Source organism: Carassius gibelio, chromosome B22, assembly GCF_023724105.1.
Source record: "Carassius gibelio isolate Cgi1373 ecotype wild population from Czech Republic chromosome B22, carGib1.2-hapl.c, whole genome shotgun sequence".
Classification (NCBI taxonomy): Eukaryota; Metazoa; Chordata; class Actinopteri; order Cypriniformes; family Cyprinidae; genus Carassius; species Carassius gibelio.
The window spans coordinates 24506942-24528112 of NC_068417.1; the positions used below are offsets into that span (position 1 = coordinate 24506942).

The 21171-nt window shown below is 32.8% G+C and overlaps 1 protein-coding gene across 2 annotated transcripts; it reads left to right on the forward strand.

The window, feature by feature from the left end:
• Positions 1 to 1851: 1851 nt before the first annotated feature.
• LOC127987949 (oxysterol-binding protein-related protein 1) lies at positions 1852 to 18993 on the forward strand. 2 transcript variants are annotated; one of them, XM_052590407.1, is made up of 28 exons: positions 1852 to 2122; positions 2208 to 2293; positions 2415 to 2489; positions 3616 to 3727; positions 3806 to 3891; positions 3991 to 4135; positions 4449 to 4516; positions 4676 to 4720; positions 4799 to 4872; positions 5883 to 5946; positions 6052 to 6153; positions 6239 to 6361; positions 7588 to 7669; positions 7759 to 7865; positions 8862 to 9024; positions 10478 to 10661; positions 11954 to 12029; positions 12121 to 12255; positions 13017 to 13114; positions 14155 to 14337; positions 15343 to 15450; positions 15539 to 15628; positions 15718 to 15844; positions 15960 to 16067; positions 16938 to 17061; positions 17198 to 17288; positions 17644 to 17664; positions 18187 to 18993. In XM_052590407.1, exons 1-28 carry the CDS (start codon positions 1993 to 1995, stop codon positions 18287 to 18289), a joined length of 2910 nt encoding a protein of 969 aa, XP_052446367.1. In that variant the 5' UTR covers positions 1852 to 1992; the 3' UTR covers positions 18290 to 18993. The 2 variants fall into 2 exon arrangements, with proteins under 2 accessions (XP_052446367.1, XP_052446368.1); XM_052590408.1 differs by lacking the exons at positions 1852 to 2122; positions 2208 to 2293; positions 2415 to 2489; ... (2 more) ...; positions 3991 to 4135; positions 5883 to 5946 and having other exon boundaries at positions 6017 to 6153.
• Positions 18994 to 21171: the final 2178 nt, after the last annotated feature.

Sequence of the window (21171 nt, forward strand, 5' to 3'; positions counted from 1 at the left end):
ACCAAGACCTGCTCTGTAGCTTCAGAGGCCCACATATTAACCCTGTAATGCCTGACATTTGAAAAAATAGTCAATATTTTAGTTTTTTGGAAGTGTGGAGGAGTTTATTGAGAAAGAAATAATTTCATGTGTTTTCGTTGAGTAGCTATCATTCATAGTCTCTTATGGCTCATGTCTATGAGCATGTGGAGCTCATATTTGAGCGAGAAAAAAAAAAAACATCTAAACTCAGAGGAAAGATATTACATTTGTTGTAGACGGCCAAAATGTTAATTCAGTAAATTCTGATAGCCAATGTAAATCAATGAGGTTTTTATGATAGACTATTTTATGATAGACATTATTCTCTCTCTCTGTATATATATATATATTATAATATTTTAACAAATGTTAAAATACATTTTGAAAATAACATTACATTTTTTTTAAATGTATTTATATATTTCATTATTTAATGTATAATTAATAATAAGTAAATACAATTCATTGTTTATTTTATATATATATATATATATATATATATATATATATATATATGAAAATAAATTTAAAATAGATTTTAAATGTATATATTATATTTTATAATTATAATATTTTAACAAATGTTAAAGCAAAATGAACTGTTTTGTACAGCTAAAAATAGCTGGACGCAAATGAGACCGGAAGCTTTACCCATAGAATTTACAAATGGTGGCGCCCATTTTTATGCAGGAAAAGGGTGGATAGTGTTATCATGCTTTTATTGTGTTATGTATTTATTTAAACTGGTGTAGTCTAATGATCATTATTATTATTATTATTATTATTATTAGACTATCTAGTGCTGTCAAACAATTAATCGCGATTAATTGCATCCAAAATAAAAGTTTTTGTTTACATAATACATGTATGTGTGTACTGTGTATATTATGTATATATAAATAGACACACATACAATATATATTTAGAAAATATTTACATGAATAATTTATATTATATTTATAAATACATTTAATATACAAATATGACATTTTCCTTTAATATATATACATACGTGTATGGACAGATATATTCATAATAAATATGCACAGTATACACACATTTATTATGTAAACAAAATCTTTTATTTTGGATGCAATTAATCGTTTGCCAGCACTAAAACATAAATAACAGTGTCTTGTGAAAGTAAGGTATAATTACTCCATACACCATAATAACAAAGCAAAAACAACTGCCACAACTTCATAAATGTATTAAAAATTAAAAACGTAAAAAAAATTAAAAATGTAAATATTCACAAAAAAATACACAAAGCACAAATAAATATCAGTTGTCACTATATATATAGCTCATGATATTGAACTGCTTAGTTTTATGACCAAAGCTCTCTCAGCATAATTCAGTGCGATACAAAGATGACTTAAAGATGAAATCTTTCTCAAAAACATGACGCATCATATTCGATACTCACATTTTAACACGTTATTCCTGAAAAATTGATGTATGGATAATCAGGTAAACCTAAGTTGATTCAGTCCAGCGAGTATCCAACGTGAACTATTGTTGAAAATAGTTCTTTAGTTGAAAAAAGGTATTTTATTTGCTGAAAAAGTATCAACGATTAGTCACATGACAGAAGGCATGCACTTCTGATCAAGCTGATAACTTATCAGACACGATGCACTATGCTATATAGGGTTAACCTGTAAAGGATTTCTTAAATTGTCAGGTTTTCCTTGGTGCATTTTCACAAGATCTTTATGATAAGGTTATTTCTGACGAGGACACTAATCGGTTCTGCCTTGTTTTTAATGAAAACGAATGCTTACCCGAGCAGAGAGTCATGTGACGCTCATAGTTTTCCTCGGGTCTAAACAAGGAAATCACAAGGCAGAAGTTTCAAAGAATTCGCCTTCATATGTTTCCTGCTAGACTTGATGCCTTTTCGAAACACTGTCACTCAAGTCTCTGGTTTTAGGTTTGTAACGCTCTCTTTGTGTTGCTGGTGAAGTCATGGAGGAGCTGGAGCTGGATCCGGAGGAGCACTTCCTCCGGGACGCCAGGAACGGGAACCTAGAAGGGATACAGAAGCTGTTGATGTCCAAGATAAAGGACGAGGCCAAAATCGACATCAACTGCAAGGGTAGAACACGTCATTAGGTTTCTGTTGACCGTTGGTGTGTTTCTAGACATTGTGGAGTACTTCTAACAGCATTATGTTGTGGCAGGCAAGAGCAAATCTAATCATGGCTGGACTCCCCTTCATCTGGCCTGCTATTTTGGACACAGGGATGTTGTTGAGGCCTTATTGAAGGTATCGATCATCTCTGCTTTCTGTATTCTGGTATACAGTATGTGTACATGGGTATGTTTATGAGTAGAAATTGTGCTCCGTGTATTAGTGTGTAGTTTGAGCTCTTCTGTGCTTCTTACAGGCAGGAGCAGATGCCAATTTGCCAAATAATGTCGGAGATACGCCTCTCCATAAAGCAGCATTCACTGGGAGAAAGGTATGTATCGTGTATGTTCGTGCACTGAGACTGAGTCTCGTTTTTTAATATTAGATTTACAGATTAAAAAAAAAGTGTAAGTGTAAAATGTGTGGCAGTCCTTATGGATAGCCCTAAAATAAAGATGAAAAAATGTGTAAACTTTGAGATCACAAGACATTATGTAACTGTAATGATAATTGTTATTGACTTAATGATTTGGAGTAATTATAAATGGGGTATTTTACTGTTAATTTTTATAATATTAAAATATATTCAGATTTCTTATTAAATGTATAATAACATTTAATAATTAAAATTGAACTGAATACATAATACATTTAATATATTAATAAATATATGAAATGTGTATTATTTAATTCAATAATTATTTACGTTTTTATTTGAATAAATTTTTAATTACATTAATAAAGCATTTTAAATATTTTACATATAATGTGTTATTTAAAATTATATTTTAATAATGATAATATTTTAACAAATGTAAAAAATAAATGTATATATAATTCATTATTCTCTCTCTCTGTATATATATATATATATATATTATAATATTTTAACAAATGTTAAAATACATTTTGAAAATAACATTACATTTTTTTTAAATGTATTTATATATTTCATTATTTAATGTATAATTAATAATAAGTAAATACAATTCATTGTTTATTTTATATATATATATATATATATATATATATATATATATATATATATATATATATATATATGAAAATAAATTTAAAATAGATTTTAAATGTATATATTATATTTTATAATTATAATATTTTAACAAATGTTAAAGCAAAATAAACTGTTTTGTACAGCTAAAAATAGCTGGACGCAAATGAGACCGGAAGCTTTACCCATAGAATTTACAAATGGTGGCGCCCATTTTTATGCAGGAAAAGGGTGGATAGTGTTATCATGCTTTTATTGTGTTATGTATTTATTTAAACTGGTGTAGTCTAATGATCATTATTATTGTATTAAAAATCAGTTCTGCATATGTTCTGTCAGTTTGTTTCAGGTGATTACTGACATATCAGCCATATTAATGTTTTTCACAAACATAACTGCTCGCCTGCATGCTGAATACTAACTGAATGTTGATCTGGCTGTTCAGGAGGTTGTCATGTTGCTTCTTCAACACAACGCTTGCGCTTCTGTCATCAACGGGATGGCCCAGATACCTAAAGACATTACCCAGAGTGATGAGATTAAAAGCATGTTGGAGGGTAGGTGCATGAAATCGTACTGAATGTGACTCTGCTGATTGATTCCTAAATTATAACCATTTAACTGTGATCTTCTAGCTGCTGAGAGGACTGAAGAGAGGAAACAAGAGGAGCAGCTGCTGGAAGCGGCGCGAGAAGGAGCCATATCTACACTCACAAGACTGGTAACCTTGCTAACTATTCGGAGGAACTTTGTTGATCTGCTCTGGTTTCTAAACGACTTTTTAAAACCGTAATATCTGATCATCTGGTTCGTCATGTAGATAAACATGAAGAAACCCCCGAACATTAATTGCACGGACTTGTTGGGAAACACACCGCTGCATTGCGCCGCTTACAGAGGCCAGAAACAGTGCGCCGTCAAACTCCTGCAGCACAAGGCCAACCCCAACATCAAGAACAAAAACGGTAATGAGCTCCACCTTACTGTAACCTCGTTTTTTTAAAGCATTCAACTCTGTTGCGTTTTTCGCCGGGTCAGTATTTTCTCAATTCGCTGTAAAACTGTGTGTTGTTTTCTTTGTTTTTAAGGTTTGTTACTGTAATAGTCATATTTTTACTATTTTATTACATCTAGAAATGAACATCATTTTTTATAGAAATAAAACAAAACAACTGTGCATGATTTCGGAATTTTTATGAAATATTTGAACGACCTGATTTTTTTGTGGACGCCTGAAATTATGTAAATTTTAGCATTTTGTTTCTCATTTGTTTTCAGATCAGACTGTTTTTGATTTGGTTAACGATGCAGAAATGATGGAGATCATTACTGGAAATGTTATGAAAGTAGGTTCATTAATCTGGACATTTTTGATGTCGCAAATATATGTATTTCAAAAACACCTTGTCCATCACCATATCATATCACGAACACTGATATATTGCAAATTTAGTTTTTTTTTGTGTGAATTTTGTTTTGTTTTTACAAAACTTTGATTTCTTTAGGGCATGACGCGACATGTTAAAATGTTCGAGGGGCCTCTTTGGAAGGTATGTTTTATTGAAATCTATATGTTTTGAAAATAAATTATTTTTTTAATTTATTCAATTTTTTTATTTTAATTGCAGAGTTCAAGGTTTTTCGGCTGGCGCTCCTACTGGGTAGTCCTTCAGGATGGAGTCTTGTCATGGTACCCTAAACAGTGAGTACATCCCTCTATTACAAAAATGTGATGCACTAATTAAAATATAAGTATGATGGAATTTCTGAAATGAGACGTTTTTAGCAAAATGTACAGACATATTTTAAAACCAATTATAATTGGAATAAATACTTAAATGAAATTAAAGTCTGAAATTAGTCTTATTTTTGATCATTTGAATAATTATATTCGATTATTTTATTGTAATGTTCCTTCCTTATATTATACCCATAACATGTAAAATAAATTATGATAGCAAAAATGCTTAAATTAAAAACTTTTTTTCTTTGAAAACTATTTTTATTGTAATATCTCATCCTTTTTAACTCAGTTTAATAATATATAATAAAATATAATTACAGTACAATTTCTGAAATTAGTTTAGTAAACTTTCGAAGAAGAAAAAGTTCATAATGTGATAAAATGTAATAAAGAATAACTAGCTAAAATAAAAGACTTAATTTCGCAAAATTTGAAAAAATAAATACCTGCAAAATGAATTTTTATTGTAGTGTTCCATCTTTATATTATCTCATCAAAGTCATATGTAATACAATGTAATAATAGCAAAATTGCTTAAATTAAAAACTTTTTTTCTTTGAAAACTATTTTTATTGTAATATCTCATCCTTTTTAACTCAGTTTAATAATATATAATAAAATATAATTACAGTAAAATTTCTGAAATTAAAGAAATATTCAGCAAGATTCAAATAAATAAATGTGTGAAAAGTGTCATTTTTATTATAAAGCTTAATCCTTTTTATAAACCATCAAAGTCATAATATGTAATAAAATTTAATGATAAACAAATTGCTAAAATTAAAGTCTTATTTTGTTTAAAAAAAACAAAAAACAAAATCCTTATTTAAAAACTTATTTTTATTGTAGTGTAACTCATCAAGGTCATCATATATAATACTTTTTAATGGTATCAAAATTACTTATTTTGCAAAATGTGCAGAAATAAATATTTGGCAACTTTTTTTTTTTTTTTTTAACTCATCAAGGTCAGATGCAGATTCAAACACACTCCGGCAAGGTTGCAAACCACTGACACAAGCACAGTGCATAGTAAGATCCATCTGATGAATGAACAGAAATAAATAAGACGCTGATTCATGTTTTGTGGGATTGTTAACAGGTTTCCCCAAACTGCTTTTCTTTTTCAACTGTCAGAGTAAAGCGAAAGAAAACAGCTACTTCACGATCAAGTGCTTTGACAACAGTGTTCACCATTTCAAAGTGTCACAGAAAAACAACTCTGAAGCCACCAGAAAAGTGAGATTCCCTTCAGCTGTGTTGTGTAGTCCAGACCGGAGTGTGTTGTGTACGTTTGTGTGAATATGTGTGTGTTGTTTTTCAGAGGTGGCTGGAGGCCATAGAGGAACATTCAGCCTTCAGCACTCATTACTGCTCACAAGACCAAGACAGCGAGGAAGAAGACGACAACGTTGTGTCTGTACATGAGCTTTCTGACTCACTTCAGGTGAGAAATCAGATTTGCATCTTGGTTTCTTGAGGAAGTCGTGTCTTGACAATCACATGGCCGCCCTTTCTTCCTCATGTAGCTGTTAATCATGTGACAAAATTATATATAAGCAGAAAAAGATTGTATTATTTACACACACACAAAAAAAAAAAATTACGAAGACGAACACAGCCAGATATAATTATTATTATTATTTTTTTTAGTTAAAAAATATTTGGAAACATTTAATATTGTAATGTTTGGAGAAAAAAATATATGTGAGTGTGTGTGTGTGTGTGTGTGTGTGTATTGTAAGAATGTTTATATATATAAACTTTTAAACATATAGTGAAAACATTAAATTATGTATTAGGCTATGTAATAATACAATTAAAGTTTAAATAATTCATTTTAATACGTTGTTTGGATTATGTGACCGTTATCTGTGAGATGTAAAACGTTGTATTGTTTACGTAAGCAAAACAAAGATGATGGCTGGAGGTTTATTTTTTTTATATTTAAGATAATTAGAAACATTTTGAAAAAATACATGCATACATAAATGTTTCTAAAACATGGATTCAAAATGCCATAAATACATATTATATGAATGAATTAATATGAATATTATTTGCCGAAAATAATGGCGCAACTTTCTACATGAAACTTTGTAAAGACAACACATAATGTATGTGTGTGTTCTGTGCATATTTATTATGTATATATAAATACCCATGCATCTATATATTTAAGCAAATACGTTATGTTTATATATTAAATATATTTTTCTATAAAATAAATTATCTGAATATAAATATGTATATGTAAATATTTTCAAAATATATACTGTATGTGTGTTTATACATGTAATAAATGAATAATTATACACAGTACACACTTTATGTAAACAGACCGTTTCATGTATATTTACATATGCATACATCTATATATTTAATTGTTTATTTTGTTAAATGACAAACATTTTTAATTCCATTAAAATAATTAATTAAACTTTTCTTGCACCATAAAAACGGACTATAAACAGACAGTGTTATGATAAGTCTCACACTCAGATATTTCTGGAGTTCAAAAGAAAATAAGTTCTTACTTCCCTTTTCACTCTAACCGCAGGGAGTGGTGAAGCTGACTGACCCTGAGCCTTTCTCACAGTCTTAGCCTTTCTCTTCCACACAGTATCCTTTTTTTTATTTCTGTGTTGTCTTGTTCCTCTTTTTTTTCTGCAGCAGGCTGAGGCGTGCCATCAGAGACTGGAGACGGAGATGTTGGCCCTCCTGTCCATGGTCAAAGAAGACGGCCAGGCCGAACGTAAGGACTTTAGTGATCCACTGCCTCTGATTGGCCAGAACTGTATGTGCAGATCAGCTAAGCCACAGTGCATGTTTATGTTCCTGCAGGATTCCCTGCAGCCATCGTCCAGAAGCTGAAGGAGGTTTGTGAAGCCTCCAGTGAAACCTGCTCCTCACTGCGCCACAGTCTGGGGCTTTTTTCCAAACAGGAAGGAGTATGTACACATTTCACTGCACACATCCATTGCTATTAATCTACTTGAGGAGGTTATTATAGTACCTGCTAAAATCTGAGACGTGGCACAGTAGTTAAAGGTACAATTTGTAAGATATTTGCAGTAAAATATACAAAAACTACTAGGCTAGTTGTTATATATTTTGTCCGGCTGATTACTAACAATATCGCTAATGTTTTCAACTACTTGTAAATCAACAGTCAAACGGGGCAGTGCACTCGCCTGTCAATGACGTTAGTTACCCTTTGTTAGCGCCTTTACTGACGTAGAAACCACATGACAACAGTGTCATGGACAGATGCAAAAGTAGCTTCGCAACAAACTTTAACTAGAAAGAGATGTCCATCTCGCTTGTGTTTTACTCGACAGGTGAGTTGTTTTGATTTGTATCTTTACAGAAAACGTATGCTATTATAACATTCAACAAGATTAGTATCATGGGGTATACACGCCAAACGCAGTGATCGCGTCTCTACTGTAGACCCACGCGAGGACGCGTCTGAACCATAGTCTGACCGCGTCTTTGCATTGACTTTGTGTGTAATCTACTCGCGCTAATCACTGAACTCGCGTTAAATCCATGATTTACCTTTCCGTCTGATTGATGGCCGTCAGCGGTTGGGTAGAAGACAACACATCCCATCATTCCACGCTTCTCAGCATCATCAAACCACACGAATGTTATTGTTTTGGTAGTGCGCCCTCTTGTGGAAGGTCCTACAACTTGTACCTTTAACACATTTGTAAAGTTTTTGGGTTTTTTTTTTTAGCACTTTGACTACACAGATTCGAATTTGGCTCCAACATGATCAATTTTATTTCCTATATTTGTCAAATAAAGAGGCTAAAACCCCCAAAATAACTTTTTTTTTAAATAAGAAAAGCTTGTAAAATCATAGTTAATGATTACAAAAACATGGAAAGTATCTAATATGTCTCTATGTAGTGGATTTTAAAGTGTGTCTATTTTTCCAGGCGCACAGTTTGAAACTGGAACAGGAAGAAGAGAAAAATAAAATCCTGTCGGAGGCTCTGCAGACGCTGGCGACTGAACATCATGAGCTGGAGCAGTCGGTGGTCAAAGGATCGTCGCCTCGCAGCGTCTTCAGCGGAGACGAGTTCTACGACGCTCTGTCCGGTTCGTATGCTTCAAACACTTCAGCTCAAAAGTTTGCTTTTATTTAGCAAGGGTGAATCAAATCGATCAAAAGTGTCAGTTAAGACGTTTCTAATCTTACAAAGGATTTGTATTTCAAATAAATACTGTTCTTTTGAACTCTGTTCATCAAACAATCCTGAAAAAAATGAGGTTTTCACAAAAATATTAAGCAGCACGACAGTTTTCTATAGTATATTCTGTAGTAATAATAAGAAATGTTATCAAATCAGCATATTAAAATGCTTTCTGAAGGATCATGTGACACTGAAAACTGGAGTAATGATGCTGAAAAATTCTGCTTTGTTTTCTCAGAAAAAAATACATTTCAAATATATTTGGTTAGAAACCAGTTTTTGTTTTTTTTTTTGGTTTTTTAAATATTTCACAACATTACTGATTTTACTGTATTTTTGACCAAATAAATGTGAGCTTGAGAGACTTCTTTTTAAAAATATTACTGACCCTAAATTTTTTAACAGTAGTGTACTCACTGTCATCTAACACTTAACTTAAAATTAATCTTTAAAAATACAAATAAATTAATAACACTGTTTTCAACATTTAATCTTTTACTAATCTTTTTATTTTATTTATCAAAACATTTACTGTACATTACATTGTTGTGATGGCACGATGTATGTATTATTATAAACTTAAGTTAAACTTGTTTATGTTTTAAAGTGGTGTAAAGTGTACAATATTTTAATATCAGCCATAAAATTATATATAATTATTGATAATTACCCCAGAACACTTTGAATAATTACACAGAAAATTTTGACCAAGTATCTTATATTTTACTTAACTTTATTTCTTATATTATGGATTTTGTATCGTGCAGATACAGTAGTAGAAAGATAAAGGATATAATTTAAACATTAAATATAAGTTAAAATAAATACATTTACTTGTAGCATTTTTATAATAAAACATACAAATCTCTGTAACGTTTTCAGATCTACATTTTCCCCATTTTTATCTAATTAAATAGTAGAGTGACTATAAAAATAATTAAGAGGAGATGATGTGATGTGATCAGAAAACCACATACTGTAGATCGAATTCAAACCTGCGTTTCCCACGTGAGCACCAAGGCTCAACAATGTCACCTTTTAAGTTTTATGAGTTTTTAGTTATTAAAGTACATCAGTTTAAGATTATCACGTCCTGATTGTCATGTGTACAGTATGATTATGGACAGAAAGCCCATGTAAAGCTCCTGCACTGTAATTGCTGTTACAGTAACAAGTGCATCTTCAAAATGAGCTTCTTAAGTATGAGGCACCTTTCTTTGGGACGTGTCCAGTCACTTCCGACTGTGCGGTTCCTTAAATGACACCTGATCCCCTGCTCATGTTTCCAGCGAGAGCCTGTTGTCGTCGGCCGCTCATTGTCCCTCTAAGCCATGTGTGTTTGCGCTCTGTTGCCACAGATTCGGACTCTGAGCCCTCGCTGAGCGGTTGTGAAACAGCCGGCCATTTGTACGAAGACGAAGAGGACTTCAGATCCGAACTCTACTGTAGCATCTCGAGTAATCTCAGCGGCAGGATGTCCCAGGATGACCGTCGTGCAGAGGAAGAGGACGATGATGAGGTGGACGGAGGGAGGAAGCACAGGTGAGAATACCTCAAACACAAATTTGTGCAAGATATTTCTTGCGTAACAACATTAGTTACAGTAAATATGTTTTTTGAAAGTTAAAAGTAGCTAGAAACTCCCAATGCTTTTTAAATAAAAACAAACTTCTACAAATAAACATGCGTGTGTAAAAATAAATGATGGTTCAGACGTAACATTCGCTTTGTTTGTTTTTCAGTGTCACCTTGTTGTTATTTGTCTCTGTGTTTTGTTTTGGTTTGTAGCTTGTGGTAAATAATTTAGCGAGCCGTGGCCAGAAGAGACGCTCATAATGAAACAGTAAAATATTGATGAAGTTTCCGAGTTTAACGCCGTAATTTGAACTTTGAAGGCTCTGGATGTTGATGGACGGCGTGTTGACGAATACTTGACCGACTTTGCGGCCGAATACAGAGAGTTATTTTTATTTACTGGACAACTCTTATTTTATAATATTATATTTAGAGAATGTAAAAGTTGATGTTCATATTATAAATGTTTTTTTTTTTATGTAATAAAACATATTTTGGTGTCAATGTTCATAATCAGATTACAGTTACTTCATGGATTACAAGATTACAAAATATGTCCACAATGACAGTAAATTATTCATAATTTATCGATTCTCCCTATTTTTTCTGCTGTGATGCAGGGATTCACAAACCTTATGTTAGTCAAACCCCTAAATTAACATGTAAATTATTTCATTAAAGTCATCCTGAGATTTGAAGTAAAAATCTTTTATTTTTATTTTTATAACAGTTATCCCAATCAAATCTACAAAGTTATGTCAAAAACAAGCTAAAAGTAATCTCTGTGTGTTTGAATGCACATGTAAATATATATATGTACAGGTGTCCCATAGCAGTATACACAGTCATCCATCATATAGTCCTTTTTTTATTTTTTAAAGAAATAATAATTGTGTATATATACTTGTACTTTATGTATATTAATACTATGTAAAATTTAAGAAATGCAACAAGTAACCACATCTCTTTAGTGTTATGTTTACATTCAGCAGGTACTGTATAAAAAGAGCAGCTTTCTGTGTATCTTGAGCACTTTGAAACTGATCGGGACACTGGCTTAGCTTTGTTGAATAAGATATAAAGTTTCTGTTTCCTGACTGATAACGCAAGTCTAGACGTGTTCCGTCGGCATGACAACAGCAGAAACGGTTTCAATGGAAACAACTAACTAGTACTTTTTAGAAGTGGTTTCTTAATGTAAACAGACATCTTTCAGAAGATGACAAGACACAGCTCAGTCTCCTTTAATTACTCCACAGGGCAAGTTTACCAGCACCCATGCTCTCCAGAAATGACTTCAGCATCTGGAGCATACTGAGGAAGTGCATTGGGATGGTGGGCTTTTTTCCGGTTTTTTTTTTTTTTTTTTTCAGTCAAAACGTTTTAATTAAGCAGCATATTTTGACTGATTCCATCTCTCTTTCAGGATCTGTCTAAGATCACCATGCCTGTTATTTTTAATGAGCCGCTGAGCTTTCTACAAAGGCTAGCAGAATATATGGAGCACACATACCTCATCCATCAGGCCAATGCTTCAGACGACTCTATTGAGAGAATGAAGGTAAAACAATAAAAAATATGTGCATGACCCCGAAGTATCTGAACATCAGCAAAGCCGTTACAGGCCTAGCATGATAAATAACTAAATAACTAAAATGTGGCCAAATAATCACCCAACTTGAAATATCAGTTGAATTATTTTTTTTTTTTTATATATATTTTTTTTTAAATAAATAACCTTTAGTAATAAATGTATTATAAATTTGCCCATTTCTTTTTCATTCATATACTATCATTAATTACTTTATAACTAGTGCTGTCAAACGATTAATCGTGATTAATCATCCAAAATAAAGGTTTACATTTGTTTACGTAATATATGTGTGTGTAATGTGTATATATATGTATAAATACACACACATGCATGTATATATTTAAGACATTTTTTTATATATTAGATATATTTATATATCATATAAATTTAAATGAATATAAATGTAAATATTTTTATTGAACATACTGTATGTAATACAGTAAATATACAGAGTACATTCACTGTAAACAAAAACTTTTATTTTGGATGCAATTAACCATTTGATAACATTTGTACCATACTTTATACTGGCGATCACATACATTGTAATGCCAAATGTTTCCATGAACTTTTCATTAGGCTGTTTAGTGCATTTTTAAACTGATATTTCATAGATTTTAAAGTCCTGTCAAATCTCTTCTAATAGCTGCCGGGATGAAAAACTGTCTAACCTGTTGATTTCTAATATCTATTTCCAAAGTAAACAAATGCATGTGTTTTCTGTCCAGAGTGTGGCCGCCTTTGCTGTATCAGCCGTGGCGTCCCAGTGGGAAAGGACGGGTAAACCCTTCAACCCCCTGCTAGGAGAAACGTACGAGTTAGTCAGGTAAAGAGAGATTCCAACCCTAATTGAATGCTAATATTTTAGCTTTGACATTGGCATGAATTAGCATGATTTTTTGGTAATGTTTGTGGGCTAAATGTAGTTATTTCACTAGTAATTCAGCCGATTCTGATTTTCATGTGAGGGACGAAAGATTTCCCCATGCAAATATCGCGATGGATTCTAGTCAGCCATGTGAATTACACGTTGACGAACAAATGTTTGATTTGAAAATGACTCCTGTGTGAGCACTATTGACAATGCCTCAGAATTTCTCTAATGTAACTGCATCTTTAACCATCTTGTACTGCTCTCATGGCTGACAAAAAATATGTTTTGTTTTCAATTTTTTTTTCCAATGAAATGCATGTACTATATTTTAGTTCAACAGTGTTTTTATTTCATATTTTCAGGTGATTTTATGGTACAAAATTGTATTTATGGATTAGTTATAATCTATTTATTACCTGTTGCCACTTTTTGATCATATACCTGAAAATGAAATTTCCAACTTAAACTGTCTTAAATCTTGAATGCTTTGGAGCACAGACTTAGTTTTGGTTCTAAAAATAAAAATGTTTACGTGAAACTTAAAAAAGTATGTTTTAGCTAAAAAAAAAAAAAAGTTGTGTTTCAAAAAGTGGATATTGATTCAGGATATTGTTTGGGCGCAGTACCAAATGTTTCCACTAGCTGACATTCACTACCCATTCATTTCTAATGCGGACATTTTTTGACCATGAAGACTACAAGTGTCTATGATTTTTTTAGTACGTTCACATAGCAAATGCTAAAACCTTCACCAAGTTTCATACCATTCAGTTAATAATGTACAATTTTTCAAACAGCACCAGAGGAGGGTTAATATTAGCAACTCAAATGTGAATTCTTTTGTTAGCATCATTGTTAGCAAGTATCACTTTTTTTTTACCTTTTTAATGTTAATTTGTTAGCATTTAGCTTTACAAATGTGATTTTTCAATCAATACATCAATGTGTTGTGCTCTTGGGGATATTTACCATGTTTTTTCCTCAACGTTCAGGGATGATCTCGGTTTCCGGCTGATTTCGGAACAAGTGAGCCATCATCCTCCCGTCAGCGCCTTTCACGCAGAGGGTCTGCAGAAGGACTTTGTGTTTCATGGCTCAATCTACCCCAAACTGAAGTTCTGGGGCAAAAGTGTGGAGGCCGAACCTAAAGGCATCATCACTCTAGAACTTCCCAAGTAAGCGTGTTTTACGCCTGTTTCACACATACTCCATCTGTGGTGCGTATGCGTTGCGTATTTTTTTACGCACCCATGTTAACGGATTCCAGCGTTCACACTGCACGGGTTGCGGTCTGTCAATGCGGTTCCAGGAGCAGTGCGTCTGCGATCGTTTACGTACCGAGTCTATTTTTGCTGTGCTCCATGCGCTGAATTAAAGTGACAGCGCATTGTTCGCGGTAAAAATGAACATGGATTGACACGGAAATGCAGTCATTTCACTATAAATGTATATTTATTAAAGCCTACTGTGTTTTTGGCTAGATTTAAAACAAGAAAAATATCAACTTTAGAGAAACAAGGCAACATTGCATATGCACTTTTATAGAGGCAGAAAAACAAAAGTTATTTAAGACCCGTTGGATTGCGTGTAATAAAGATTTAAATGCAAAAGGCACAAGAGTCGACTGTTTCTGTCAGTGGTGAGTTTTAATTTTAAATGTTTGTTTGTTTCAGCAACTTATGTTGCTTGTTTCAGCAACTTATTATAAAAACCTAGCAGTCAAATGCATGAGTAATACGTTGTTTATATTTGAATTTAAATATGTCTATTAAAGATTGTTACTGTACTGTAATGAAAGAGTATCACAATGCTGAAAAACTTTTTGGATTAGTTTTATTTATTTTTTACATGCTTTGATATCAAAATAATGGATAAATGTTGTTTTTTGTGGTTTAAACCGACGCGGATCAATGGCGGACTGCAAACGGGTCCTGTGTGAAAGCACAGTGAGTCCGTGCTGCTTCAGCACCACATACGTAACGCACACGGACTGCAGACGGATTATATGTGAAACAGGCATTACTCTGGGTGTGTAGACGCTTTATTAATATCCACACATTGTTTTGTGGTTTCAGCTGTCCGTGTCCATTAGAATACATTTTAGTATGAAAGTCATTGGTGAATCATGATTCATGATCCATTTAGTTTATTCCCATTGTCGAATAATAACCTCATTGCAGGCATAATGAGGCATACACATGGATGAACCCCACGTGTTGTGTTCACAACATCATTGTGGGACAGCTGTGGATCGAACAGTACGGCAACATGGAGATTATCAACCACAGGTATCAACGAGACTCGGAAATATACTATTTATGGTTTTACTTCACTCGCTTTACTAATGCAGACCTTTTGACTACTAATTCCCAACAGAACTGGTGAAAAATGCTGTCTGAGTTTCAAACCGTGTGGCCTTTTTGGCAAAGAACTACATAAGGTTGAAGGCTACATCCTGGACAAGAGGTCAGTTGTTTGAGTTTAATTTCCATGATAAATGTTCACTCTGTCACTACATTTCTATTTGACATTGATTACTTGTGTATTCCATGAAGCAAAAAGAAAGTGTTCAACCTTTATGGGAAATGGACGGAGTGCATGTACATAGTCGACACAGCTACATTTGAAACTCACAAGAAGAACGATAAGAAAGCATCAGAAGACAAGAAGAGCAGTAAACAGGTGTTTCTGAATGTATTTTACAACTTTATTCCCCATATAGTGATTCCAATCTGATAAGGCTAAATGTGAGCGATACACTGTATGGTTTCTAACTGTATGCTTGGTGTTTTCTCAGTCATCAGACTCAGAAGAAACACCTCAGCCAGGAGGAGATTCACTGGAGGTGATCCCAGGAAGTCAGTTGCTCTGGAGAATAGCACCTAGACCAGTCAACTCTGCCCAGGTCTGTTCCAGAATATGAGCTCTGGGAAACCTTTTTACTGCGTCTTCTTGTTTTTTAACAACAAGACGTGAACAATATGAGCTTTTACATGATTTTAAACTAATTGATGTTTTTGTGTATAGTTCTATCCAATTTTACAGCTTTTGTCATAACACTGTAAACCCTGAAATGACTGTAATATATGTACAGCTCAAAAATATATAAGTTTTAACAGAAGGGGGGAAAAAAAAAATCACAATTTCTATAGTATAGCCACAACATGTGAGCAGTATGTGTTCACAGCTTTTCTGTGAAATTGTCTTTAAATTGACAACGTTAAAGCCTTAAAATGACAGATTTATAGCTCAAATAATGTAGAAGACAATTTTAATGCAATATGTGACCCTGGAAAACAAAAGCAATCTTAAGTGTCCGTTTTTAAAAATTGAGATGTATATATCATCTGAAAGCTGAATAAATAAGCTTTATATTGATGTATGGTTTATTATGATCGGACGATATTTGGCCAAGATAAGACTATTTCAAAATCTGGAATCTGACGGTGCAAAGAAAAACACCTGTGAAATTGTCCAAATGAAGTTCTTAGCAATGCATATTACTAATAAAAAATTACCTTTTGATATATTTATGGTAAGAAATTTATTAAATATCTTCATGGAACATGATCTTTACTTACTATCCTAATGATTTTTGGCATAAAAGAAAAATCGCTAATTTTGACCCATACAATGTTTTTTTTTTTTTAAACGAAAACGAGCGACGAGTGGAAATTATTTTTGTAGTAATCAAAATATGCCACAGATGCTTGATTTGACTATGTTTTGAAATCTGAATTTATTAATTTTTTTGGTTTTATTTGCATATAAAAAGATGTACAGCTTCACTACATTCGCAATGCAGCTCAATGAGCTGGACAAAGAGATTGAAACGGTCATCCCAAAAACGGACAGCAGACTAAGGCCGGACATACGAGCCATGGAGAACGGAGACATTGGTTTGTGTTTCCATGCACCGCTTTGTGCCATTGCTGATGATGTATCAAAGTCATACTTTATATTCTTAGAGCGTATCACAAATGATTTACATTTAAATATTCGGAGGTTGAATAATTTCCTCTCTGAACATCTTAGACCTGGCCAGTGAGGAGAAGAAGAGACTGGAGGAGAAACAGAGGACGGCACGTAAGAACCGCTCCAAGTCGGATGATGAGTGGAAGACGAGGTGCAGAAATATTTCATATTTTCACATTTCGCTGTTTGCTTATTCAAAAAGCTCCTACAGTTATCGTTAACACTCAAAATTCATAAGTTAATATGGGATCTTCTTCAAACAGTACTCTTTTTTTTTATGAATATGTTGGAAAATACATGTAGAAATAACTGTAGTATATTCTTTTTTGTGATATTAGGGTTTGGTTGTGACTAACTGCATAACAAATTCTGTTGTGTTTACAAAATTTGGTCATTTTATTTATTTAACTCATTGATGTGGGCACTGTCCTTTGCATTTAACCTTATTTACCCCTTTATTTCTTCTGGCATTATCATCTGTCCTGTGACTTTGCTGCGGTGAGCAGAAACGTTGCCGCTGGCCCCAGGTTTGACACTTGCTTTGTTGCTCTGTCTTTTGTATTCAACTCTTTCAGTAGTTTATTTGCCTTTAGCGACTGGGATCTATCCACAGTCTGTATTTTAGCACAAGACGGTTGTTTGTGGTAGAATAACTTGTGTGACAGTAGTCACATACATAGTGAAAGTATTACACCAAATTTATACATATAGTATGTCATATCTACAGTCTTTTTATCATATGCAAATGGCACTTCTTACTAATGGAATGAGTTGTTTTTTATGTCAGTGTATTTTAAATGTGGAATTAGACGATGTAAACTGAGCTCTCTGGCCTTCTAGTGCGAGAACAGGGTGAAACTGTTCACCTGGTTCAAGTGTTACAGCCAAGTGCTCCACCGAATCTATTTAGCAAAGAATAAGACGTTTATAATGGGGGTCAATTAAATTTTTTTTTAACTTATGTTCAACTGACCCCAAGCAACTCGATGTGACAAAACTTAAACAAAATGTTTTATGCGGAACTGAACCTTTTTTGTTGTCTGAAACAGGTGGTTTCATCAAGGTCCAAATCCACACAATGGCTCTCAGGACTGGCTGTTCTCCAATGACTACTGGGACCGTGATTATTCTCAAGTACCGGACATCTACTGACCTACAGGAACCTTACATCAATAAATTGTATAGTCAAGACTAGAAGTAACGTAACTATAAAACTATGCACCCTAGGTTGGTTGATCAGGTGAACATTGTAAATATCATAAATAATATTCTGTTTAAAAAAATAACTTTAAATTTTAAATTCACTGATCTGAATTAAGTTTTACACTGTTTCATATTTACATGCATATGCAACAATCAAGGGTTTTGGGAACTTAAGATTGTGATATATCATGAATGTGATAATCACATGTAGGGCTTGATATAGTAATATCGGTGTACTGTATATCAATATATTGCAATCCTAGTTATTTGAATAATTTTTTTTTTTTAAAGATTTTGTTAACGATGGGATATTTTGGGTGCCCCTCAAGGCTCAAGTCTGCATCCGTTTTGTTTTCTGTTCATTGGCTTAAAAATGAACTTGGCATTTCTTAAATTGGTACAATCCCACTGTGTTGAGTGTGGAATGTGGTACAAAACAACTGTTTGTGAAATTGACTGTTACACATTTGGAATCTAACTTTTTAAAGTTCAGATTCTCCACATACAATGCAGTATTAGGACAATGTGTCTTTTTCTGCTGCTCTTTCTGTTGTGTTATTGTTGTTGTCTTTTTTAGAGAGATACCTCTGTGGTGTCACTAATATATTGATTAATGTTTTTTGTTATATTATAATATAACAATCTTATGTTAATTATGTATTTATCATGAGTCAGTTATTTGTCTAATTTTTTAATTTTAAAGTATAAATCTGGTCAGCAACATGAAGCTGTACTGATCAGTCTACTTTTAACTCCATATCGATTTATTTTGTGTTACATGTTTTTGTGTGTATATTTTGTAGATTTATCCAACATAAATGCCTACAAATAATAAGCAGAATAATTCTGTGCATAGAAGGCATTAAAGATTATATTTAGATTACATCTAAAAAAAAAACTAGAGGTGCATGAACATGTTATGTTATATGAAAAACAAGAAAAAACACTTTGTTTTTAGTCTTGTTTTTATTTATTTATACTTATATAAATGTGACCGTAAACTGTGTAAGATGCCCTCATTTATGGCTATAAATTTGAGTGTTTCAGGACTTTTTCCTTCACCAATTTTCCCAAACAGGGAAGGTTCTAGTCTGAATTTATACAGATTGTTGTGCGCATGCACAAATTAGTTACCGCAGCACGACAAAAACAAGACGTAAGTAAAACAGGCATAATGAAAACATGATTGTAATATAATTAAAAGTTTGTCCTTATATATATATAAAGGTTTTAGATATGAATGTAAATCCCCTTTACCTAACGAGTCATTCACACACTGAACATGCAATAAAGTGCCACTTCGTTGTTAGCAAGCGATAGATATTTGAAAGTTTTGTTTCCTCCATTGGACTCGAGGTAAATATCCACTTCATCCAGCACCTTTTTTTTTTATCCATTTTTTGATATTCTTCCTAAAGAATCAAATATTTTGCTAACCCGTTGGACCATTATTAGATCAAATGTGTGATTCATTCACAAATCTGGCATTGCAAAAATCTGAGAGAAAACACGCAATAACTTGACTGATGAGTAAATGATTCTCAACTCGATATATGGTAATCTTAGTTCATTTAAATTTAAGGATTTATCAGGGTATTAGCAATAATGGTTATGTTTTAGACTTGTGAATGTTTTTTTTTTTTTATTTTGTTAACAATGGTATATTTTGGGTGTCCCCCAAGGCTCAAGTCTGAGTTCGTTTTGTTTTCTGTTCATTGGCTTAAAAATTAAAATTTCTTAAGTTGGAACATTCCCACCATATTCAAAATATGCTGCAAAAAAAAACAACAACAACACATTCTCACCTATCCACCTTGTTAAATTTGTTTATAGGGACAAATTCTGACAGTTTCTCCTCTTTTTACAAAAAAAATCAAACTTACCATCTGAGTTCTGCAAACCATCATAATTCGGTAAACACTGAACTCACGTACAAAGTTTAATGGCAAGTTTCGGTATTTTATTATTGAAATTTCCTAATTCTGTTGTCTTCACAAGGTATAAATACCCTGAACATCCAATATTGACACGTTTCACAGTGAAGACATGTTTTTTTTTTAGCCTCTGGAGTTACTGACAGAGAGACCAGAGGGAATCATGTACAGTAGCAAATTAACGTTACAGCTATGAGCCGAGAAAATAAGAAGGTGCAAGTTTCACAACAATTTCACAATATATACACCAGCTTAAATTAATTCAAGTTATTTAGAGGCGACGTTATCAAAAGTAGATACTGATGCACTGTTAAAAGTCTACAAATGATAAGCCTGGGCCAAAAATATTACAGAACATCTGGCACAAAAAAGCAAATATAACATATGGCTCATCAAAAACAAGGTCCAAAATGAAATTACCTCCTCTGGCCCTGAAGGAAAACCAGTAGGTAGTTGTACAGTACATGGTTTTTACTTCAAAAAAATATCTGCTGACCAACAGAGGACATGAGGACCAAAGTCATGCTGCTTTTCTCAATCGTAATACACATAATAACCGATGAAATATGTTCTATATCCCCTGACGTATTACGAAGGGAACACATGGTTTAGTGTTAAAATGGAAATTTGCAATACATACAATAAAAACAGATAACTTTGAATGCAATGCGTTTTAACCTGCAAAAGTGTCATAACTAGACTAGTAACAGACCGATATATATTAGACTGATTCAATATCCAATATTTGATCAGTTTGGCTTGCTTAAAAAATGTGGTACTTTGTAGTTATAAAAAAAAAAAACAACAACAAAGAAATTCAAATATTAGATTTTATATAATATTTTCAGTAAAAATATAACAAATGTAAACATATCAAAATTCTAAACTTTTACCCGA

What these genes read in the sequence shown, in the direction of transcription:
- LOC127987949 (XM_052590407.1), top strand. Translation starts at nt 1,993, where the DNA reads ATGGAGGAGCTGGAGCTGGATCCGGAGGAGCACTTCCTCCGGGACGCC. An exon ending in AGCTTTCTGACTCACTTCAG is followed by an intron (nt 6,362 to 7,587) that starts GTGAGAAATCAG and finishes TTTTTTCTGCAG; the next exon opens with CAGGCTGAGGCGTGCCATCA. An exon ending in GGCTACATCCTGGACAAGAG is followed by an intron (nt 15,629 to 15,717) that starts GTCAGTTGTTTG and finishes TATTCCATGAAG; the next exon opens with CAAAAAGAAAGTGTTCAACC.